General features: G+C 43.7%; 1 protein-coding gene across 6 annotated transcripts in view; it reads left to right on the top strand.

The window, feature by feature from the left end:
- The window catches only part of LOC131212809 (voltage-dependent calcium channel type A subunit alpha-1-like), a 30,965-nt gene extending 9,405 nt beyond the window's left edge, over positions 1-21,560 (top strand). For 4 of the 6 annotated variants that reach the window (XM_058206839.1, XM_058206835.1, XM_058206836.1 and 1 more), the window contains exons 17-30: positions 1,766-1,876; positions 4,988-5,071; positions 5,229-5,411; positions 7,579-7,670; positions 9,653-9,803; positions 9,881-10,008; positions 10,092-10,294; positions 10,361-10,575; positions 18,275-18,387; positions 18,463-18,629; positions 19,961-20,191; positions 20,869-21,017; positions 21,077-21,330; positions 21,407-21,560. In XM_058206839.1, the coding sequence (XP_058062822.1) occupies positions 1,766-1,876; positions 4,988-5,071; positions 5,229-5,411; positions 7,579-7,670; positions 9,653-9,803; positions 9,881-10,008; positions 10,092-10,294; positions 10,361-10,575; positions 18,275-18,387; positions 18,463-18,629; positions 19,961-20,191; positions 20,869-21,017; positions 21,077-21,330; positions 21,407-21,560 (2,235 nt within the window). Of the gene's footprint in view, positions 1-1,765; positions 1,877-4,987; positions 5,072-5,228; positions 5,412-7,578; positions 7,671-9,652; positions 9,804-9,880; positions 10,009-10,091; positions 10,295-10,360; positions 10,576-16,048; positions 16,204-16,323; positions 16,375-16,562; positions 16,585-18,274; positions 18,388-18,462; positions 18,630-19,960; positions 20,192-20,859; positions 21,018-21,076; positions 21,331-21,406 lie in introns of all 6 variants that reach the window. The other 2 variants (XM_058206834.1, XM_058206838.1) reach the window with 2 other exon arrangements.
- The last annotated feature ends 3,898 nt before the right edge of the window (positions 21,561-25,458 follow it).

Genomic DNA, 25,458 nt, shown 5'->3' with positions numbered 1-25,458 from the left:
TTAACCTTAATGTTGGCATTGCACGTTTTTTTACCAATTGTTGGTGTATTATCAGTTTTATTGTGTTATATTGTGTAGCATGATCAGATATGTCTGTATATTTTGGCGAGTATCTCGTTTATGGTATGTGATTGTATTGTTTGTTGAAAGATTGTAATGACCACTCGCACCCGTTTGTTTTGCATCCAATGATTTTATTTTACTTCAAGCATGGACAGTTACATTAAGTTGCACGTCACTGTTAGGGAAAAAGCTACCTCAAACATGTTTTTCGCTAAAAAGCGTTGATCACTTCACTAGTCGATGAGTTTTGCAATATCTACAACAAACGAATGTTTGAAGAAGCCTTCTAATGGATGTTAACGAATACTTTCGTTTGTTTTGCACGTTACATATCTTCTGTTTGATCTATATGTTGTATGTATCGATCGAATAACCCCTTTATTTCCTTTTTCCTTTGAATGATATATTTTTTGTTTCAAATTGAATGCTTATCTGTATATCTTGTGCATGATAGTCCTTCACGTTCCCATTGACTTTTCGTTGTCTTTGTATATCTAAAATTACCTATAATTTATTCCCCACCATTGGAATGTACATGTAATGTCCCGATGTTCTGCATTGCACGTTAGCACACAATATTGGCCAAATTTGTCCGATGATTTGTATTTTCGTTTCTGTGTATGTGTGTGTGTCTGTTTGTGTGCGATTGTGATAAGCAACTACAAATCACTGTGTGTTTGTTTTGGGTTTGCTTTGTGTCAATGCACCATACGATCTCTAACATCGTGAGTCTAGTGTCTGGTTTCACAAACTGTCTTTCCTTGTTGGCATGATAACTGTCCGCTGCACGTTGATCTCGCACTGCACCTGCCTTTCTGTGTGGTTTTTTAAGTTTCCGTCTAAGCGCCAACTACGAGCCGGGACGCAACAATGGCCAACATCAGACCTATCCCATACACTGCACTGGTTTACCCTGTTTGATGCATGTCTCACTGTCATATCTCTGCCCGTTTGAGGATCGTTCGCAGATGCATGTGCAACTCTCGTGGTGACACGAAGACTCTCCCGAAGACTCTATGGTCCCGTGTCACCGTTTCGAGCGTCCGGGCACTTCATTGGTGTGGTTGCACGAGTGTTGTTTGACACCCTTTGGCTTCGATGCAAATAATCTTGAAACCTGTCATGACGTTGGTTCGTACCAAGACCGTACTTTCATTCTCATAGCACAAAACCTCATCGATCGGAAACGCTCGATTGCGATCTTACAATGGTTTGAACATTAAAAGCTTAAAAACGGCAAACATTTTGTCCGTTTGATGGCATCGCATCGTCGAATGGCACCAGCTTGTTAGCCGGTTGAAGGGTTTATTGATATTACTTCCATTTTTCAGCAATGTGGTTCTGCACTGCACTGTTTCATTCAATTATAACCCTTTTTTAGTGTTGGATTGAAAAGGTTTCGAACGTTCATTATCGACATCACTCAACTAACCGTGGAAGTGCAACTTTATCCAAGTCATAATTTGTTGCAAACACGTTACGTTTGGTTACCTGTCCTTGCAAATTTCTCCCTATTGCAACAGCTATGTGAACTGTTTCAAGTCTTAAGTTATCATTTTTAAACAAACCTTTCACATCTTTAGGGGCGTATTTCAGTGGTGAAGCAATAATATTTACTTACCCTCCAGAATCTTCGTTATCCGTTCACGTTTCTTTTCAATGTCTTTTAATCAAATTATCGTTATCGACTAACCATGCGCAGTATCACAATCAAGGAAAAGAGTTTGAGAAATCGTTAAAGTATCTCAACATGGGATTTACCGGGATGTTTAGTGTTGAAACGATACTGAAAATAATAGGATTTGGAGTAAAGGTGGGTATACGGTAACGGTGCTGGTTGTTATCTGCTAACTAACGATTTTTTGCGATGTGTACCAGAAATGATTCTAACATAATATGCATTTGATTTTGTCTCATCTGTGTCTAACTTAACATCATCATCCATTTTGGTTGTACGTTTACACCACATAACTCTCAGTCATTATTAAGCTTCACAGCGTCACGGTAAGGGTTTGATATGCTTCATATGCCGCGCGAATCATCGCCCAAGAAGGTAAGTGACAAATTTGTCTTCTTTTTCCGTAGCGGAAGTGCTGGATCGGACTCGTAGTTCTACTAGCGAAAGGTATGTATCGGTGTTACCTATCATTAATCCGTAATTCCCGGAAAACTGCGGTAAGTTGAAAGCAATTTTACCATATTTACTTAACCTTTTATCATTAAACTCTGATTGCTAGGCAGTGTCTATGAAGCATATGAAACCTTTACAAACACATTTTATTCCTGATTTACTAACCGATTGCTTTGTTAACAATTGCAATTCACGATGAAATTTTGTCACCTGAGAATATCTAGAAATATTTGCTACCTATAGACAACTACATTATTATTTCAAATAGATTCTTTTTCTAATTACAATAGGTAGTGATCTATAATATAGTTTTACCTAGCTTTTCTTCAGTTCTCTATTCTCGTTTTGTTTAACTGAACCTTCACATTCCACAAAAAAGGATCATGCTACAACTATTAGAAATCTAGTATAAATATTTCTTTGTAACAAAATTGAAAAAAAAAGAATCAATTTTCGTTTCATTTGGAACTACAATAAGAGGTGATCTTTTGAGTACAACTTTATGTCAACTTTATGCTTTTTTTTATTCTTATCGTTGTACAAACATATTCTATTCTGAACTATTTCATCATCGATCGATCATGTATAGAATGTTGCATGTGTTTCGGTTTTTAATTGCAAGGCATGGATAGAAGTCACCTATTGCACGAAAAAGTCTGAAAATGGTTGTGAATCCCTTTTAAATGTATACACATAATTGAACGAACATTTGTCCAAGCAAAACATTTTTATGCAAAGTAAAAATAGAAGAATAGAGCGAAAACATATTACAATAAGGTTGAATGTTTGCGATATTTACAGCAGGCAACATATCTTTATTGTTGAATTTAAAAAATCTTAAAATTAATATCTCCAGCAAGCAACTAACGCTTGATCTATCTCGATCTCGAAAGGATGAAGGATGAAAAGATTTAATTCTAAACTGTTCTAAAGTAATCTAGCAATGTTCGTTTAATTTTTGTACTACTGTTTTATAAGTCGTAGATCTTTCTATCGCACATTATTATCTAAGCATCTTGGCATGAAGTCAGCATGATGTGGAGATCAGCTTTGGGTATCGAATGCATTTTTGGTTTCACCGTCCGTCGTATGCTACTGCACAGACTATTATGAACATGGCTTGGGGAGTAAAACTGTTCTTTTAGTTATTATTTTATCATGGTTTCGTATTGGCACCGTGCATGGTCTGTATTATTTTCCGGTAGTTTTTATTTTTATACTTTTTTATTACTGATCAACGTCTAAAACGTCTAAAAGTTTGCTAGGAAGCGAGTCTCTGTTTCATATCGCAATTCGTTTGAATAGTCCTATCAGAAAGTGACAACGGAATGTGTCACTGTGAGTTGGAAAGCAATTTCAAGAACCGACTACACCGAGATGTTTTTCCCATGGTATTTGCCGATATGTTTCTCTGGTGTAATGGTTCGTTGATCTGCTCGTTCGATGGTGGGCAGATTTTGTAAAATGTTTTCACCGACCTTCTTAACGTAAGACAACCACTCATTTTGCTGATATGCCACCCCCTGTTCCCTTCTGCAGTTTCACGAGGCGCCAACGACCCTGATTGATATTCTGAGCTTCATGAATTTGGTATTCACGTTCTTCTTTTTACTGGAAACTATTATGAAACTAATCGCATACGGATGTAAGGTTGGTACCAGCGCCATCTCTCTCAGTGCCAGATGTGACGTCAAATGCCGAAGAAAATCAAACCACATATTGCCTACCAGATAGCCTTTACCGATAGCATATCGTATTTATGTGTCACTTTCTGTTGTTACTAACCGCATCTATTACTAACACTTTTACGTTGACTGTCCCGTACAGTTGGTTTCTGTTGTTTCGTTCTCGTGCAGTTAAACTGCAGCTGGCAAATGACAAACCTTGTTTGGTCTAATACATATTTGGTTGGGTTTCACTATCATCCATCTGGTTACCGGTACCGGCGCAAAGCAAAAAAAAAACTATCGTTGCTCCACTGTTCATCACAAATCATTGTATTTTTTGATATTATTATCTTCTTTTGTCGCTTAAAGTTTCTTTCATATGTCATTCACTCTTGTGTGTTGGTTTGCTGGTAGTTTTCTCATCTAGTACATTGATGTTAATAGACCTCCTTTCAGTCAGTTGAAACTGAAATTAGACTTGTAATTTATTTATGCGTTTATTTAACTAATACTAATATGTTTCTGTATTTCCTCTACTTTTCAAGTGTGTTAGCTCTTTAGACATTCTCTGGTTTGTCCATATCAGAAGAATAGGTTATAGTTTCAACCGAAAAGCTCATTTAACGAAGCTAGACCGGGATAGTATTTTTTTGTTTCTCAATAGTACTTTTATCTATCTCCTTTTCTCATTGATGTTTCTGGACGGTCTGTTTTTATTACAGCTTAGGGCTTACAGTTAAGTGAGGTTTTATGTTTTCTCTGTACTAATGATTTATGTTTCATTTTACACAAAAGTTCACTTCATAGTTCATGAATGACGAAAATAAGAAATAGTCTGATCGTCTTTACTCATTGCCATCTTTTCACCTCCACCTAGTTATGGTTTCACAGCACTTTCAGCATTTTAAATAGACTAACCTTGCACAACTCAACTTTTGCATATCATGTTGAATCAAGTTTTGTGTTGGTTTTAGTTTACTTCATCACCTGAATCATTACACCATCGTGCGACTAATGTATCCGCTGCTCTCATTCTCTAAACTGATTAATTTGTTTATTTCTCTCTTTCTTTCTCTTATTAAACATTTCACTGGCAACACTATATAATTTTAACCATACTGAGCAGAATTTTTTCAAGGACCCCTGGAATATATTCGATTTTATAACAGTTATCGGAAGTATTATCGACGCTTTAGTTCTAGAATTAGGGGTAAGTAAAACAATGGCCACAGCCACCTCACGTGATGGACTACATCGCAAGTATCAAGTGAATTGACAAGAGCCTTTTTACAAGCGGCGTCATTAAGGTGCACGGTTTGACTCTCTTCTTTCTCTTCTCGCTCTATCTCGTTTCTAACGCCACGCAGGAAAATTCCTTCAACGTTGGATTCTTAAGACTGTTTCGTGCCGCACGATTAATCAAATTACTGCGACAAGGTTATACAATACGAATATTACTTTGGACATTTGTTCAATCATTCAAAGCACTGCCATATGTCTGTTTGCTGATTGCCATGCTATTTTTTATCTACGCAATTATTGGCATGCAGGTATTTTTCCTTCAATCTTTACAATATTCTCTTTTTAAGTTGATGCGTCCTTTTAAGTACAATATTTATCGTTTCTTTTTTGTGCCATTTTGTAATCGATTTGAAAAAAGGCTTTTCGACAGTGATTTTTTTTTGCAGAACCTAAAATTACAAGAAAGGAACAAATCAGGAGTATTCTATTCTAGATCCGTGGGTCGGTTAGAATTAGATTGGTTTTGTTTTCAATTTGGATTTTTCATACATTTGCTCTAGAATAGGAATTTCGATACATAATCTTCACCGTTTGAAACATTTCAGACAGATTGGCCGAGTGTACAATTGCGTAGCGCTGGAAAGTGGAAACTTTCGATCACTGCACAACTTAGTTTGGATCTTCTACCAAACACTACGAAAGGCGGCAATTTTAGAACAGTGTTTGTTGGGTTTTCTTGCCGTTCCGATCGATCTTGCCTTCCGATTTCGGTTTAACGCCGAAGTTTGTGTTATCGCCGAGTTAAGCATGCTTCATTGATAATATTTATTGCAGCAAGTGCATTTTATCTAGCCAATGCCTTTACATTACTTTGACTGTCACGACGGGGGCGCTTTGTAATGCGTTCCGGCAGCTACTCTAGGTATAGGAAGTTTATTCGTTCCGCTGACTACCATAGCGTTTCCTCGTTCGGAACATCATAATTACGTTCGGTTTAGTCCACTAGTGTTCTTTGTGTTACGCAGCCACATCTCACACGTTTAGACATAGGATGTTTTATTTCGAGTTCCTCTTTTTTCCGATTGGTTTTGAAATTCTCGTGCCCATTACCAATGTAACCATTTTCCTGCCAAGCAAAAAGTACCAAATTATGCATATTCAATCCAATGACCGCACCGGGATTCGGAAAAAACACGATGCTCTCATTAATGGATATCCACCATCGCGCACTCGACCTAACCTCGAACACTGATGCAGGTGTTTGGCAACATGAAGTTCGATCCGGACACCGCGCTTAATCGTCACAATAATTTTCAAACGTTTTTCGGAGCTCTTCTGCTGCTTTTTCGGTAATCATCGCCCCCCGCCATCCCATGTAGTATTAGAATCTTTACCGAAATGAATCCGGCTTGTTAGATCGAGCCGGGTTTCTAGTAGTTCCTCAAAGTCATGCCCAGGCGTGTTCTCTGACCACCCCATTTTACTTAAATCCGAACTATAGTGAAGTATGTTTTGGAGCTAAATTCCAAAATATCGTATGTTAAACATTTACCTTTTACTATCTCACAATAATGGAGAAAACCACACTTCCCTAAACGACTTTATCCTAGATCATCATACTCGAACATTGACACTAACAGGAACCACTAGAAAGTATCGTTAGCAAAACTGATATTGCAAGCAAAACAACAAGTATCATCTCCCTGTATGTGTCGGTTTGACATCCCCTATGTATTGTCCTCTGCTAGTCGTTACGAAAGGGCGACTGCCATAGCTCTTACTGAATTGTTGTACAGTTGTGTGATTTTTTTTGTCCGCATTCGTACTGTGCCTTATCATGAAGAAGCTGCCGTAAGTGCATCCGATTTCTATGTATACACGTGTGTAATGTAACACACACACAGACACATTGTGGCCAAAAAGTATTGAAATTAATGGTTAGTGAAAAATTTGGCCAACCAAATCTAGGCATGAAACATGCTTCAAAATTCGGAACATGATTTCAATGCTTTTAAGATCCGCCGTGGCATGATGTACATATGTTTTGTTACAAGTTGAAGAAACTAGATAGTTCTCCCAGCGTTTCCTGTAGTTTGAACGTATCGTCTTTCTTATTTCGTTATTCGTTAACATCGATAATCTCGCAAGCAGTAAGCTAAAGCTAGTTGATAGTTGATATTAGTTTGACCTACCGTTCTACTAATCGAAAGGAGTAATTAGTTTGTTCTCTTAAGTTACGATCGTACATGATCGAAGTGCGTTTTGTTTGTTCAATTATTTCATAGTTAACGATTTGATTTGATTATTTATGTTTTCGATATGTATAATACGCATCTTTATTCGAACGTTTAAATTGCGACGTTGCGACACTGAGAAGGTCGCCTTCAGCGCAATTTAAGCCGTCGTCTGCCGTCGATTCGTATCATTTGTCCAATGTTCGCCACGAAACTATACTACCTTTCTGCCTGAACATAGGTATTTGGGAATATTGAGCTAGATCCTGAATCATCTATCACTAGACACAACAACTTCCGCTCATTTGTCCAAGGGCTGATGTTACTTTTCAGGTAGGTGATCCTATTGCGGCTATGGGAAAAGTTCGAATTTCATAACACGTGCCATACTACTATTTTCACTAACAGTATTAATACTCCTACTTCTGTCACTGGTGATACTGCTACTATTACTACTAATACTACCTCCACTGCTTGACTACCTCGAAATTTTCATTCCAATAGGTTCTTGAAATAAGTTTTCTTAATAAAGCTTTATTTTTGAACGTACCTCTGAGTGTTCAAACTCGAACACGAAAGCTTGCGCAAAAGTGCAAGCTATCACCCAAATGGAAGATTATTTATTGGCATCACATACCGATTTTTCATAACCTTTACTTATAGTCGAACCTATCTATAACTTGAGTTTAGAATAGAGTATACTTATACTAGTCTTTTAGTCTAACTAAATCACAGATAGACTCTCGTGCAAGAAGAGTGTAGAGAGCCGTACTTCATGTGAGCCAGCCTTCGAAGCTCAACAGATGGCAATTGCAACAGGAGTATCATGATAGAGCGATAGCAAAACATCAGACAAATCATAGAACATGTTACACTTGTGTTATCTACCAGCTGGCTTTCGTCTAACCATCACTGTTGTTATTATGTTTTTTTAGTGAAAGGATCTCTCCTTTTCTGAAGAGGTCACAGAAACTAACCGCGTGTTGCGTGTAGGACCCGTTTACTCAAATGTCACCTGCTTCAAAGGAACCGAGTTCACAGAAATGTACAGTTTGATAGAAGATGCATTAGTGCTAGTTACATACGATTCTTTTCCGTCCGGTTACTGGCGCTAGATATTGTTGCATTTTGTTTTTGCATTAGCTTTTCTATTCTTAGATTCTCATTTCTTTACGGGTAAAGGACTTGGATTGTTTCGAATATCTACACACTCACAATACACCGTTATCAACAGCTTCGTTAATAGCTACATGAGAACACATGGTTTTATCATTAGTTTCCATTGCTTAGACTAGAGCTGTTTCTCTTTACGGAATGCTGTTATGATACGATAGTTTTACACATATGATACGATAGTTGACATTGGTGATGTATCAAAGGTAAATTGAAGCAAGTTGCGATTAGTTTGTTTCACTAGAACGCTTTATTGTTCATTTGTTATTTAGACTTCTTATTCGATCATTAGCTAGATTTATGCCGCTCCACAACCTTAAGCTCACTTTATCGTTTACGTTTCGATAGATTAGTGAGTAACTCCTAGTAACGATAGTATGATATTTAATAGCAATCAAGTTGTAAAACTAGTGTTCCTACATTAAAAAACATATTAACATTTGAAATCATACGTTTGTCGCCAATTTATAACTTCCCTGCAAAGCATTCAACAATGTGGATCACGATCGAGAAGCGAATACCTCGTGATCCGTTTGTTGAAACGCCGGTTTTAAAATGTATCTTAAATTTTAATGATAAACTTGTTGACAATTTTCTGTCCAATTAGTGTAACGTCCTCAGGATTACCACCCAAATGCTAAATGAAAAAGTTTAAACCAACCAACCAACTGTATCATACCTTCTCTAGTAACAATTCTTGCCCGTAAAATGAAGGCAGGCCAGTTCGATCTCTTTTCTCGTTTCAAACTGTTTCTTGCTTTACACTACGTTACTGAACCCATCCTTGAACAGAACAACCCATAACTCAGACAATTGGTAATTGGGTCTATCTAACCTGAAACACCTTCACAGCGAACACCGGTTTCTGGTAAACACGTAACACTACACACACTTGCCACACTTTGGTACTCTCCTTTTTCTCTTGTTCAAGCTACTTTCGTTCCATCTGCTAGATTGCCTCAAAGTTTCCCTTTGCCTTAGGCAGTCCTTCTGATGCTAGCCTGATAGCAGTGCGCTGCTTTCTGCCGATTTGCGCTCCCCATACCGTCGGGACTAATTGTGCCTTTCACTGTCTCCTTGCACGTCTCCTGCCGCCGGCGCAACCTTCGCGTTCCCCTCATACGCATACTACGCATGCTCAGATGCGCTACGGGCGAGTCGTGGCCGAACATTATGCTGGCATGTCTCAAAGGGAGACCGTGTGACCCGAGAGCAAACAAACCAAACGAAACGTGTGGGTCAACGCTGGCCTACGCGTACTTCGTGTCATTCATTTTCTTCTGCTCGTTTCTCGTAAGTTGCCCGTGCGTTGTCCGCCCATTTCACGTCAGAACCGATCTCTATCACCGATCTTGCTTCATTCCTTCCAGATGTTGAATCTGTTCGTGGCCGTCATCATGGACAATTTCGACTATCTCACACGTGACTCGAGCATTCTTGGGGCTCATCATCTGGATGAGTTTGTTCGAATATGGGCCGAATACGATCCTAATGCTACGTAAGTATGAGCGAGCTTCACCGTTTACTGCCAGTGTTGCAACTCAACCGATCTCCGATTGCGTAAAATCCGGTGTCCTGCAGGGGTAAAATACATTATACAGAAATGTATGATATGCTAAAAAACATGGATCCTCCCTTGGGGTTTGGTAACAAATGTCCCAATCGACTCGCCTACAAAAAGCTCATCCGCATGAACATGCCGCTCGATGCGGAGGGAAAGGTTGCCTTCACGACGACGCTGTTTGCGCTGATACGGGAAAACTTGAACATCAAAATGCGAACCGGTGAGTAGACCGCCTCTCGGTGGCGCAACTCTCGCCTCTGATCGTGCGTTAACACGTGCTTCACAGCCGAAGAGATGGATCAAGCCGACATGGAGCTGCGGCACACAATTAGCCACATTTGGCCGCTGCAGGCCAAGAAGATGCTCGACCTGCTCGTGCCACTCAACGAGGAGCTGAACACCGGCAAGCTGACGGTAGGCAAAATCTACGCCGGCCTGTTGATTCTCGAGTCGTGGAGGAACACCAAATTCGGCCAAGTTGAGTCGGACCTGCCGGTAAGTGTTCGGAGACTCGAGTGCACTAGGATACGAACACATCTCTCTAGCTCAAAACCACTCGTGATATCCTCTTCCTGTCCTCATCGATCGAAAGCGAACCAAAATCTGTGCCTCATCATCCAAACGTGAGGCTAATCTCGATTGGCGTTTGTGGTTCAATCCACAGCAAAAACCAGTTGCCCACCCACCTGCCAGCCAATCATTGCCATTGTTTTAACTTCCAAATCAAATTGGCCGGCGGCCGATTGGTCTACGTGACCAAAACCGCGAATAGCTCCGAAGCTCGGATTGCTCGAGACGGTGCTATCGAAACATAAATGGCGAGGTTTACCTTTACTACACATTCGAGCGTTCAGACAAATCATTTATTCACGTTATTCATTTTGTTATTAAATTCTTTACCACGATCATATATTTTTTTCCTTCCTTTCTATTATTATCACGGTATACCGTAGCGTACCAATAGATTTTCCGTTTTGTTCGGTACCATTTTGTTGGGTTTTTATTTTTTTACTGTGGCTAACTGTTTAGGCAGACACTGAAGTAGGTCTTACGAACCACCATTTTGTCCGTGTTAATGTGTTACTAACAGCTAAACTCCGCGAAAAGTGTAATAATTTGTTTCGTAATCGTTGTTGAAATGTGAAGCTTCAGCTAGTGAAGTGTTGCGGTCCTTTGCTCTTCCAACGCCTTTTTGGTTCACTATAATTCGTGTAAAATTGTTTTGGGTTGTTCCATTTATTTCTGCATTTAGTGCCTCTGTTTACCGATTAAGTTGGTTGTGCACACACAAGCGCGTTACCCACGATCGTCGCACGATCCTCGGTAACGTATCTTAGCAGTAGCATTAATGTTCAGTCGATGTTGGTACAGTTTTGTAGGTCCACTCTCGGCTCAACGAAAAGCGGCGTAGATTGGCCGCCAATCGGTTGAGGTAATTGTACTTGCCTTTGATCAAAACCTTTGCCCAGGTACCTTATGTAAGCGTTTGTGAAAGTTTGTTGGGTCGTATGCTCCCTCGTAATACGTTGTTAGGGTACTGTCTTTGTACTAGCCTGTCATTATTTTGGTTCCAGCCTACATCATGTTTCAATTAAAATTATTTCGTTCCCATTCCCATACACTGTTTCGTTGGTTAACGTTTTATTTTACCCATATTTTGGTAACGGTCCATCGGACTCTTCAGTCGCAAGGTGAACGTGAAAACATGACAACAGAAAGTTCACAGGCAACACGCATACCTCACAAGGCTGTCGTACAGAGAAATGCCCTAGAGCAATGATTAGGCATAGCATAGTATTGAACAAACCATCTTCTTCCTCAGAACCCACAACATTATTAGACGATAATATGCTTCGAAACATGATATTTCCGAAACTAACAATGATAAACAGAATCTGTTACTGTCCCTTGGCTGTTATTTTTTCAGGGAAATGAAGCTAACATAAATAGTCCAACGGCCAGGCTGCCGGTATTATTCTCATACTTTCTTTTCTTGAATTCGTGAATTTTGCTATACTCTAGCTAGGGCTCAAGCTGTGTTGACCCTACGGTTTGGCCCACCTTTGCTCTTTACCTAGCAACTGCATTATGGTTTCCTTCTTTTACCACTCTCCCTTAGCTACCTAGACGCATATGCAGCGAGAATAGCGCAATGACAGCTTCTTTCTTTACCATGTTTGCCAGATCTTTGCCAACCGATTGTTCTGATTATGTACTTCCGTTGTGGTTGTGATGGTTCAGTGTTTGACTTAGCTAAGCCTTCATTCATCGATCGCCGGTCGATCGGTCCGTTTCCCGTTGGATTAGAGAGCATAACACGGGGCATAGATAGGCAGAGGCTAGATTCTTTATTCCCGTGCGCTTGCCCCAAAAAAGCATCACCAGCCTTGTTAACAGCCATTGACAGCATCCTTTTACCAGACAACCTTCGATCTTCGACGAGGAACCAAACACACTGAGAAACTAACACACACATTGTCCGTCAAATCCGCTCCGGCGGCAGAATACACTACAGTCATTAGATGAAAAACGCCATAGTAAGCTAGTGACACTATACACCCGTCCAGAGCTTCATACTAGCGTTGTTAGTTATTTTAGCATTTCCTCCAACCCCGTCATTTCGTATTATTTGAGAGACGTTCATTAGTGATGTTCACCTGTATACTACGAAGCCACCATCATCGCAGTCAACCTTTAAAATGCGATTCACCGTGCATCTCTTGTCCACCGTCAAGTTGGAGATTTTTGTAGACACTATCCGCCGTAACATAGAATACAAGAACCTACATGTTGCTCCCATCATTAGAGTTTCGAATCGATTTCTATCACTTCAGTAGTGATCATGGAACCGTGTTGCGTGTATCAGCCATCAGTAGCTTACGGTTCCGCGAAATAGTTCAAACATGTCCACCATACCGTCCGTTTTCAACTAGAGTAGAAGCAAGTAGAGGGTTCGTAATCAATCAATCTTGTGGAACGCTCCCATAAGGCAGTCAATATTGCTGTCCGGAGCCGGTGCGCGTAACCATTATCTTTTCATGACTCTCCCAAACTATATATATATATTTTCCAGAAGACGCTCTCTATACGTTTCGTGAAGGTAAAGCCTTGTTGTCCCGGTGAAAAATACTGAACTGAAGGCCCCGCCGATGGGGTGTGGACATAGTAAGGCAATGTTGAAACGAACAAGTAGTAAACCACGAGACAATCGAGTCGCGAACTGAACCGACGCAGCGGAACAGAGCGGCGCCAGGAGCGCCTGGCCAAGGTGGCCTGGCAGAGGCTCCCCAGAGGGTGTTTTGCCTTAGCTGACAACGGGTTGTCGTTGGGTGCACCGTTTGCACCCCGAACCGTTGTGCGCCGGACGATCGTCCGTCATCGTTCGGACTCGCTCCGTTGGCTCTTCCACGGGGTACTGTTTCCTGATTTCCCCAGTCGAACCGTTAAGGTTTTCTCGGACTCACTAGGCACACTAGGTAAATGCAAGATAAGTAGCCCGACTGTGAAGCGCAGCTTCATTGCTACCCGTATTGTCACACACTTTTCCTCGTATTGTACTTGTTCTAAAGTTGTTTTTCTTTCAATCAATTCATCCTCCAAACAGAGATACTACTATTACTATTACTCAACCGCGAATATGACAGCCACAGTTCTATTCGGACACTCTCACAGCATTGTTTTGTTTTCCACTCTCTCTCTCTCTCTCGATAATTGCCATGTATTAAAGAGTCAATCGACAAGCATATGTATCATATACCTGCAACTTTGAACAATAGTAGAGTCGGTGTCACCAGAGAGCGAGAGCCAGTTTTGAGCTTTTCACCACCAACAACCGTAACAGCTGCGGCCGGTTAGCGGCCCCAGACACAACGATTCTTCATTTTCGCACCCCTTTTCGATTACTCCACTACAACTACTACAGTTCGTAATACACCTTCATCGTCATCCGTGTCCGTATTTCGCCAAGCAAACGGTTTCGCGGACGATACGCCACTTTGTATGTAAAAAGGAAGCACTTTAATTTGTGCTGTACAGCAAAACGCATTGTAACGCTAGCGAAATCGCCCCGTAAAGCAGCTCGAGCTGTCTGTACATTTGGCTTCACGTAGCGTAGCGGCGTTAATGCCGGCGAACCATCGCCATCGGTAGCCGATGCGGTTTCCTTAATGGAACGGTTAAGAAACCCGGTTTTGTACTACAAAACTCTCCAACACTCTCGTATACTAAAGTGTGTGTCTATGGTTTGGTTTCTTTCTCGGCTACTCGCGAAAGCGTACTAAAAAAACCTGCACCTTCTCTCTGCGTTGCAAAGTAACGGCCGTAACGTCATGATTCTGTTGTGGGTTTCGGGACTTGCGTTGGTCTGCCCAGGATTTCACTACGGATAAGCGAGGAGAAACTCTTGAAGTCTGTCGCAATCGAACTGAACCAATCGAAAGTGTTACCAATCGACCCTGATTAGTGGACCCATTTAGTACACATTTCCTTTCAGTTTTGCCATGAGCCATGAGATCTCCCGGTCTTTCGATGCCAGTCGTCGTTTCACTTAGCACTAGAGCATTAGCATAGTGGTAGCCAGTATTTGAAAGCCCCCCAAACACACGATAACGCGTTACACATGATGTTGAACAAATACTTCGCACTACACCGCACAAGACAGACACAAACACAGCAAAAAAAAACACACGAAAATAACCACATTTCATTGCCATTTGTTTTCATCACAATGGTATCTTTAGCACGTTTTCCTCCCAAAAAGTTTACCGTTTTCAAATCCGATTCCGATTCTTTTTACCACTTCGTTTGAAGGTTTCCACTGAACCACTTTCTTACTGCCACCTCTATTGTAGCATGCCTTTCGATAGCTTCCGGTTTGAATGGTCCAGCTGTTTGTTTTTACAGTTCTATTTCCCGTCAGCCTCGTTCGCCAGTTTCCCCTGTTTGCAAAGTAGTTTGGTAAAGCATTGCGCTCTTGCGAGTATACTAATTATAGAATAGAACCAAACGCACTGTCCGTGCAATGCATGATGATCGGTTTGTGGTTGTCTTTTCGGGTTTGAACCTTTTTTTTCGTTTCTTTCGTACTGTTTCGTATTGAGTTGTACTTGAACCGATATGAAGAAAACCCAAAATTCGTTCACACACATAAACACATTTTGTAACTATCAAACAGCTAAAGCTACCGATAAAACGCGCATAAAAAGAGTAACAGTGAGTCACATTGTTTGAAACGCTTCTGTAAATAATTGAACACGCTACAAAATTGGCGATGTACATAGTGACGCATAGAATAGCTTGAAAATGTGATCCGTACCGTGAGCGTGGTGTTCTCGTTTGTACGCATGATTTTTGGGACCGGAAGCGGATCGCAAAAATCACGTAGAACTGGTTTTTGTCTTTCTTTTCCCTAAAGAGACGTTCAAACACTGATGCAACCTAAAAGAATGTTTTAAATTAAAAAGAAAACTTTAACACACTAACGTTTTCCCGATTAACAGTGCGTTTCCGTAACTCAGTTTTGTAAAACAAATATTTCTATTCATCTGTTTTCTTTCCGCTTTCAACTGTTTTTCCAATCAAAACCCCAATTTTGCTTCCTTCACGTTTTACTATAAAAATAACTGTAAACAACAAACTACCGAAAAACCAATAACGAGAAACCTAAACAATAAAACACAAAAAATGATCACCAAAATTCGTGTCGGTCCCGACCGGTACCGGTCACTCGCGATTCGGTCGGTCCCATTCATCCATTTCGATCGGATCCACCGAATGGCGAATGGTGCAATTGTGAACCGACACTGTGACCGTTAAATTGAAACATTTAAACCGGAAACCCGAATCAAACTAAACTCGCACCCGCACGTGTGCATCACTTGCATTGTACCATCCATCATGCTACGTCAACACGAAACTTCACTCGTTACCTGCTACCACCGCTTCATCCGGCGCCGGGCGGCCCCACCCCGCACAGAAACCGTCCCTGTTCAGTGCGATCCTGGACATGGCCGTGATGGAGAAGACGGGCGGCTCGCGTACCGGCTCGCTGAGCCTGGAGAACGGCGAGGGCGTCAGCTCGCAGACCCACCTGCTGTACGGCCACGGTGCGAACGGAGCGGGTGCGGCGGGGCCCGACGGCAGTGGTGGCGAGGTTGGTGGCCCCGGTAGCGGTGGTGGTGGTGCCGGGCCGGGCGGGCCGGGGGGCCTCGCCCACGGCCACCTGGACAGTACGCTGGATCTGCATGGCAGTAGTTTGGTCAACTTGGCGCGCCGCACCACGATGCGCAAGCGGTCGTTCAGGTAGGTTTCCGGGTCCGGTTCTCTCACCTCATTCACCCTCCCCCCCCCCTCCTCCCCTTGCCACAGCCCACGGACCCACCCCTGTAAGTCCTTCCAATGCCCGCCCGAAATCGCCACCCCAAACAGTTAACAGTACGCCGCCCTCTGGCCGAACTCTCTGACCGCGTATTTCCGTTCTCCATTTCTAGGAACAGAAAGGTGATGTCTTGTGTTTCACTCTGTCTTGCCTAAACAAAACCAAAACTGCCCCCACATTACCGATGGTAACATGTCATAAGCAAATACGTTGCGTTTCTTATTTCTATTGTTTCCGTGTTCCGTAAACTTCCTTCCGTACTGCCTTCTGTTTTCTTCTACTACTATTCCCGTACTGTCTTTCTTTCTCTTTCTTTCTCTCTCTCTCTCTCTCTCTCTCTGTCTATCTGTCTGTCTCTTTGCGCTGGTTCCATGTACTGTTACTTTCAGTGTACCGCTAGTAGAGCAGCGTTACCGGTGCCAGCCGCCGTTAGCCCGATGTGTTCCGATTCATGTTCCTATAGGCGTGCCTTAGCTCTCTACCGCACACACACCACGTTTGGTTTGGTTTTTGGTATTGGTAAAGGTGTGTGTTTTTGTCTTCGGTTCAACAATCGTGTTAGGCGTGTTGTGCTCGTTACTTGGTGTGTGCTGTCTTCCGCTTTCTGCTAAGGACCGATGTCCCGTGGTGGAACCGGTTGCAACGATGTTCCTTAGGAATGCGCTGCAACCGATGCTCGTGCTAGAAAGGAAAGCCCCCAGACAGCTCTAGATTACTCGTCGTTGCCAGAATCCCTCACTCCTCCGATAGAGTAGTTTTGACTTTCAACGTAGAACACCGTTTCAGTCACCAGGAAATTGTCCCGGGGGTTTGTTTGCCACGCGGGGGCTGCACTAAATCGTAATCATTTGTTAGATTCTCTAAAGATCCGACAGAGTGTGGTAATATCTCAGATGGTGGACCGGAGGTAAGTAGATTGGACACTGCACCCTAGCGCTAGCTAGCTTTACGTGTTGCTTGCATGAACTCACCAACCCCAAACGGGTGCATGATAGCTGGCTGTTTGTGTTGATCCCGTTGAAAAGCTTCACTTTGTTTGTTTCGTTCGCCGTGCGTCCTACAAAGAGAGAGTGTGAGAATTAAATAGAATGTTAATTAAAGTAGTATAAATTAGTAGTAGCGCTAAACAAATCACATACAACGAAAAGAAAACTCCAAACACAATCAAGGTCACAACGACACACACAATACACACCAAAACGAAAAACAGGAACACCTATGTTAGCTCATTCTTAGCTGCTTCCGTTATCAGAGGAACCGGCGAGACCGGGGTAGGAAAACAGAACTGAGGATGGCGACTGCGAATTGGCCCCAAACACGAGCCTCGCCTCGGTACATTCAAAAATTCTGCCTCCAAACGCTCCAAAGTTCCAAGATCTCTGCAGCGGCGTTCGTTTGTTTGTTACTCTTAGGACGTAGTTTTTGCGCCACACTTAGACCGATCGCTGGCGGTGGAAAAGCGAGAATCCTGTTTGTTTCCCCCCGTTCAATGGCCACTGCTGGCCGCTAGCGTGTGTTGATTGACTATGTTTTGTGTACCCGGTACCGTGCTCAACCCTAGCTGACACGTGGCTGCGTTTATCTGTAGTGGAGTACTTAGTTGTGAGAGAATCCCGAACCCGACCAGTTTGCGTGTTGATGTTCGAACCAACTTTGCAACCAAGCCCGCCCGAAAGGGCGCCGCCGCAACAGACTCAGTGAACGTTACCGGCCACGTTGAAAACCCACGTACGCCCCGGCTACTCGCAGCTCGAGGATCACTAATACGGTCTTTCTTTGTTTCGATTGCTCACACTACTACGGCGCCGGTCTTGGGATCTGCAGGAGCTGCAGGATGTCTCGCGCCAGCCCTCGCTCGAGTCGCTGACACCGGCCGATGGTCACCTGCATCCGGGACACGCGTATCACAACGGGCACCGCAGATCACCGAGCTTGAGGTACTGTCAGCCAGCTCCTGGGCTCCTGGTCGGGGTATCGAATACTAATCGAGTGTCTGTTTCGTCCCGTTCCAGGCGCGAATCGCCGCTGGTGCGCACGCCAAGCCCTCGGCGGCGGCAGCAGCACCATCACCAGCACGAGATTGGCTTCTCCGACACCGTGTCCAACGTGGTGGAGATCCAGAAGGAGGAACACAGACGTGGTAGGCATCATTTCGGCTATGCGCACAGGCACAACCGAGGTAACATAAAAACTCATAAGTCTTGGCCCCCCGTTGATGTTGAGTGTCGTAACGCTGTCGCCTTCTACATTCCCGCCACTGGGCCACTGCGCATCAGTGACGGTTACTTGAGTTCCGAGTTACGAACGGTTTTCCGTTTGGCTTTCCTGTACAGATGATCTGGTTTAATTGTGCGTCTCAATGTCTGCCTTAAAAAGGAAAAATTACCCTGCGTAAAGTAGAGTTGATTCAAATTACTCTTGTTTTCTTTTTCTGTTTGCCAACCTGAATACTCGAAACCTAAATACTCAACATCAAACATGAACTAACTATGAATTTTTATGCAAAACTTCTACCACACTTTTAGGATCTTCTCCTCTGTTTTTGGGTAGCATACTTCTTTTAGTCTCTGTACATATACCGCACTTCTTCAACTGTTTTACTTAGTAGTAATTTATTTAGAAAACTTGAAACATCAACATGCTACGTATGGACGACTAATCACCGCACAAAACACACCGAGTTCATTAGAGATCATTAGTTCCTGTGTTTCTGGCAGGAGTTTCTAAAATGCTAGACAACACAACAGGACACTGACAACTCACACTGCATAGCTTTTTAATAGATTCGTTGAAAAGGCTTAGGATATTAACGAAGTAACTCTTCAATTGTTTCGCCTTAAAATAGTTTTTTCTTTCTAATGCTTAGTCATTTTTTAAGTGGCGGGAAGTGTTTAGATCACCGTCACACCAGCACTTCTTTGTCAAATCGGCAGAAAATCTGTTAGTTTGTTGCTTTAACTTACTCTACGCACTTGGTGGCCGATGACAGCCGAGCGATGTTGTAGTGCTTCTCGTTTGCCTTAGCTTTAAATTTTAGTATGCAAAGTTAATATATATTGTTAAGTTTTCACTTATTTTTGTTTCATTCCAACACACGACGCGATTCATGCGTTGCTGAGATTCTCCACTGACTGCTTAGTCTCTTCGGAAGCTTAGTGTGAAGTTTTATGATTTTCTTCTCAAAACCCGTTCGTTGCAGTGTTCCTACAGAAGTGTCGCTATCGTTATCAGTATGTTGTACGTCTAGACTGTCCGCAACCGTGTATAGTTAGCTTCCACCCTGTGTGTGGCTGTGTGTCCTTCTCGACTGGTAGCTGTGCTAGCGATAGACTCTGGCTCTTCCTTTGGCCGTAGTTTATATCCGTAGTCCCCCCGGGTCGGCAAGAGTGAATGCAGACCGCACGTACGCTGGCACTTTCACGTCCGCCGCATCGTTTCTTTCTGTTTTCTTCTGTAACATGGTTCCTCCAATGTGTTCCCTGTTGTTGTTGTTTCTACTCCCCGCTCTAGGTTCGTGGTCGGCCTCAACCAGCCCGGCGCGTTCGCCGTCGCCCAATCGTTTCGGTGTACATAGTAGTGCCCAGCATCGCAGTAGTAAAGAGCGTTCGAAAAACCACCTTGTCCACCAGCCGTACGATACGACGATCCTTTGCGAGCGATCGCGCTCCCCCAGCCCGGCCCAGCTGCTGCAAGAGCTGCGCGATCGCGACCAGGCCCGCCGGAAGTACCGCAACGGAATGGGTACACACACAAACCTTTAGCCACACAAACAAAAAACCAGTTTCGCCTGTCTCTTATGCTACTTCTACTACTGCTACTTCCACTGCCACCACTACTCGCTCTGCCACTATTTCATCTTCATCTGTATCTATATCTGTCCTTCATTTACTCATCCACCGTACTAGCTTCCTCTCCTGACTCGTTCTCTGACTTTGTCACAACCCTACACACCAAACATCAGCCGCCGGAATGGGGCGCCAGCAAGAGTGACGGCACCGAGCGATCAAAATTGGGTCACATCGTCTCCGTGGAGTGTCTGGGGCTGGACTACACCAACCAACTAACCCTCCCGCAGCACCCGAAGCATGCCTTCCGAGAGCATGACGATGTCCCCCTGAAACCAGACCCCTTATAAGTTTGTTTTCATCCAAGAAGACTGGCCCAACGTCCACTGTGTCCATGTGTACTTCTCTCTCTGTCTCTCTGTTTCTCTCTCTCTCTCTCGTTCACCATCCACACTTTCCGTTCATTCATGTCTACGTCTAGCGACGGCTATTCTATGTCTACTTCCGTGTTGTACGTTAGTGTTGGCCGTGTGACTGCCGTGGTTTGTGCTGATCGTTCCTTCCCCAATCATTCTCGTTTCTCATGGTGACTTTTTGGGAACACAACCCGCTCGCCGTGCCTAGGTCCTGCAGGGCACCACGTTCAGCACAGCTATCCGGTGCTGGTGACACGCCGCCAAGGACACGGCCGCCGTTTACCGCCGACACCGTGCAAACCGTCGACGCTTCAGCTGAAGCAGACCAACATAAACTTCCCGAAGCTCAACGCCAGCCCGACCCATGTAAGAAGCGGCCAATTTCCCAGCTATCCATTCTGACCGATCCCGTTCTCCCGTTCTAGACCGGCCACTCGTCCCACAACACACCGCCGCACAGTGTGCACTCGTTGCCGCAGTCGCGAGAGTTTCTCCGCGAGCGGGACCGTGATCTGTACTACCGGGAGCGGGATCGGGAGCGCGATCGGGAACGGTTCCGGAACAGCCGAGAGCGCAGCCACGAGGATTACAGTGTGCGGTACGAGTTCCGCGACAGGGAGCGTGAGCTCTACGAACGGGAACGGGAAATAGAGCGCGAGTTCGAGCGCGAGTACGAACGGTAATGGCCAGGCAGCCATGGCAGGGTTTCACAGGGTGTCAATGTTGAACGTGGCTGTTGCTTTGTTTGTTTGTAGCATGGAGCAGTCGGTGCCACTGTCGTACGAGCAAGCCCTCGCCATGGGCCGCACCGGTGGCCGGGTGCTGCCTTCGCCGATACTGAACGGCTACAAGCCGAAGGGTGCCCTCCACTCGCGGCACTCCGACTCGGACGACGAAGACTGGTGCTAGCATAGGGTGAGATGACGCTCGGGTGATCGGAAGCGACGCGAGCAGATCTGGGTGTAGACGACCATCTTCTGCTGATTTCGCCTACCGACCGCGCGTGTTAGGGAACCCTGGGACACTTGGGAGCGTTTTGTATGTGCTAGGCCGGCACAGGGTGATACTGAAACCTCGTTCGGATGCGGATCGCAGGCCCAATGGTTCACGGGGTACATACAATTTTACCCGCAAAAGACTGAGGTTAGACAGATTTCGAATAGGGAACGCATTTGAAACACACACAGAGAGAACGAGTCATCAAACTTGTCATGAGTAGGAATGTAGTTAAAGGAAGAGTGGTAGACCTAGACTAGAAACAACCCATCGAGACGTCGGTAGACCGTAGACCGCAGACGGGAAGCAAGGATCACACGTCGATGCAGGGAATTTTAGGTTAACGTAAACAGGAACCCCGCGGCTGTAACGGTAAGCGGAAACAGGGTACATTCAAGGTATAGGAAAAGGTACCCACTGATTGGTCCCACCTTTTGGTCAGGCTCTTTCTGTTTTTTGTTGCTCAACAGAAACACGATTCGAGTTGCGCTTTCGAGTAACTCCCGAGAAACTCAAACGAGATGCCAAATATGTCCACTTCTGAAGTAGGATCATTCATTAGGACGCGTTTTGGTTTGCGTAGATACAGAAAATAGTTTCACATATCGCACTAGAGGTGGAATACGGAGGTGGTATACAGGGAGGCAGCCGGAGAAGGATCACGATGCCAGGCTTCGATGTTGGTGTATTCAGTATGAGTTGAGTAGTAGTAGCCACGTTTCAATGTCACCCTGTGTCCGGGAGTGGGGAAGATCACTATAGGCCCAGTCCACACCGTTTACGTATCGACTAACAACCTTAAACCAGTCTTACATACCCTCCAGCTAGCAAAGATAGATAATGCAAAATCGATTGAACATGGTCCAATGGTGGGGAGTAAGTACGTAACATTAGATAATGATCGGTGGCAATAGGTATCTCGAACTCTCTGCTCCTTCTTTCAGCCGACTCGATAGCCGATAGATGGCGCATAGCATAACGTAAAACCAGCATAGTCGGCATCGTAATTCGCGCAAGTTATCTCGAGACTAGCTTTAACAGAGGTGTAAGCCAACCCAAAACTCCCTGAGCCGATTGAACCGGGTGGTTGCGATCGTTGCGATTTGGATGAAAGTTTTTCAAAAAACGTGCGTTAGAGATTGCGTAGGGCGTCGACGTTTAAATCTTAACCAAGCTATACTTATCACCCCACAGATACAGTTGCCAAACTATAAAGTCTACTAACGGTTACTAATATTGTAAATAGCTAGCTTACTTTGGGGATCGCCCTGCGCATCGCCCGTGCATTGGGCCGACTCCGGATGTTTATTAGGACAAAACAAAACCAACAAAAAGAAACATTAGTGGTTCCTTATGGTCAACATTTCTACTAGAAAGCTTATTACACTAGGCATGAGCAGACCCGTAAGAAGTTATGGCCCACGAACAGCTTACAAACATGTTAAACTGCCATTTTTTCACTACCTTTCTCATTGAAGTATATAGCAAACCAAACAAGAAGCAAACAAACGAAAGATTTACCAGTATAAACAAAGATGGTCTAATTGTTGACTTTACCGTTCGATCGATTCTATCGTAGCGTTCTTAAGGATATTATGCGACAAGTGTTCAGCATTGCGTTACACGTTTTTTGATAATCAAAACATCTTATCAAGCGTTCATTCATTTTTCCTACTTGACTCTTTACTCTCTCTCTCTCTCTCTCGAACACTCTCTATCTATCTGGTTTTCCGTAGAACTGTTGTAGACTTGCGCTATTTCAATACTGTTACCCGAGGGCTCTGGGGGCCATGCAAGTGAACTAACAAGTTGAATGTTGTCGAACCGGTGATAGATTTGAGTGCGTTAAGCAAACTTGTAACGGAAGTAAACGCCCAAGAACCCGACACGAAGCCCAAGAAAACCTTATTTACTCGATTCTAGCGAACAAGAATCGGTCCCCTCGAAGCGAGCGACCCGAAAAGCCATCGAACCCCATCGAGAGTAGCACAACGCGGGTTGTTGTAAAAAGTAAACATATAGCAAAATCTGAATTGCCTCCTCCACCAAGAGAATAACTATTTGACTAATTCGATGGTTTAATGGATAAGCTTTACATTGGATGTTCCGAGAGCCAATATTGAGGACAATTATTGTGAAGAAGGTTGGCGAAATTAAAAACCAAACCAAAACAGCTCCATCGGTCCAACTTAAGCTAATTCGCAAAAGCGATAATGGCGATCCCAATTGACTAGCGAGACGATCCACGTAGTATGTACATTCTCCGTTTTTGTGTTCTCCGGAGCATGAGTTCTCTTGCGAGTATTGGCGAATGCCCTTGCCGCTAATGGCTGTAGCACCGTGACAAAGGAAGCTGCTGGCAAGATGCCGCTCCTCCAAATGACATCTAGAATACGGGACAATTTCTACCGATAAACCGATTTGTACGCTACACACCGACCGATCTGGGGCCGTCTGGAGAGGTGCAACCCACGATTCAAGCCAATGTTGTATATACATTTTTTCTGTGATACACGAACATTTGCCGTAACGAAACCAGTAAACCAACCAGTAGCGACCAAACGATAGCGGAACGAACGGGAAGTGAAATCGTTGGCCACATATTCCGTGTAGATGTGGGGTTGGGCTGCCCATCCGGACCATGTTGCTGCATTACCGTCGTTTTATAAACCGCATTTAGCAATAGCACTCCGATCACACGGTTTACCTAGAATTTGTATATGTTTATTCGACCGGATATTATCTTAGTATATTAACCAAGTAAGAACGCCGCTCGACTCGGCTCGGCTGTCGGTATGTGCTTGCCTGCTCCCGTCGGGTCAGGCTGTAAACGCGTAACTAACTAGTAGATGTGTTTCTGCGCAATCGGTAGTGTACTAGTCTCGTAACAACTGTAACCCTGTCTCGTTTGTTTCACGTCAATAGCCAAGCATTTACGCAATGTGTGCGCTCCAAATAGCGGGCCAATATTGAAATGAGACCACCCTTTCAACGAACTGAGGGAAGGCATATTTCGATCGGTTCGATTTCCCTCTCCGGCCAGCCGCGCTGGCTCGAACTGGGGACTGCTTTTGGTATAATAACAACACTGGTTGGATGTCGTCAATATATTCTTTATTCCCTTCTTGACACGCTGCTCATAGAACGTGTGACGCCGGCGTTGCTTTTCCGTTCCGTAGTCCGTAATCCCGTGAAATGATCGTGACCAATGAATAGCATAATCGGGTGTCAAGAAAATTGCGGCTAACATTGCGCCGTTCCTTATGGGGAACCATTTCGTAAATCGCGCTGTTTCTGTCGCAAAGAAGCTAACTATTGCCAATGTATTAGAAATTTGTTTGTCAACTCTCTCGCTGTACTGTACGGCACTAGGTTATAACGAGAAATGAAATGGTAGCAACTGTAAGAAGCTTACGCTAACGTATAAATAAATCGGAAAACAATGGAAAGAAACATATGTATTCTGACTGTACAATTATTAAATTCGTCTTGTGTTGTGATCGCAACCAGCACGTCCATTTGTGCATAAGCAAGAAAGAAACTGAGTGGGATGGAAAAGTTGGTGTCTCAAATATCCTTTCAGTTTTTTGTACTGCACTTGTGGCCACCTGTTTAAGACCTAATAAATATGAGGATATGAAGTATCGGAATCAAGCAGACCGATTAGTTACAAATGATACAAAAAAATAAGTCCGGAAAGTTCAATCGTAACCGGCCTTACTGGGGTGCCACACGGAGCGTAAATACTACAACTGACATTTCAGATAAATGCCAAATCGTTTGCGCTTATGTCAAAACGATTATGCCTCAG

The sequence above is a fragment of the Anopheles bellator genome, chromosome 2 (genome assembly GCF_943735745.2).
Source record: "Anopheles bellator chromosome 2, idAnoBellAS_SP24_06.2, whole genome shotgun sequence".
Lineage (NCBI taxonomy): Eukaryota > Metazoa > Arthropoda > Insecta > Diptera > Culicidae > Anopheles > Anopheles bellator.
Note: the sequence above shows the minus strand (reverse complement) of the source record. Positions and strands in the feature narration are given on the sequence as shown.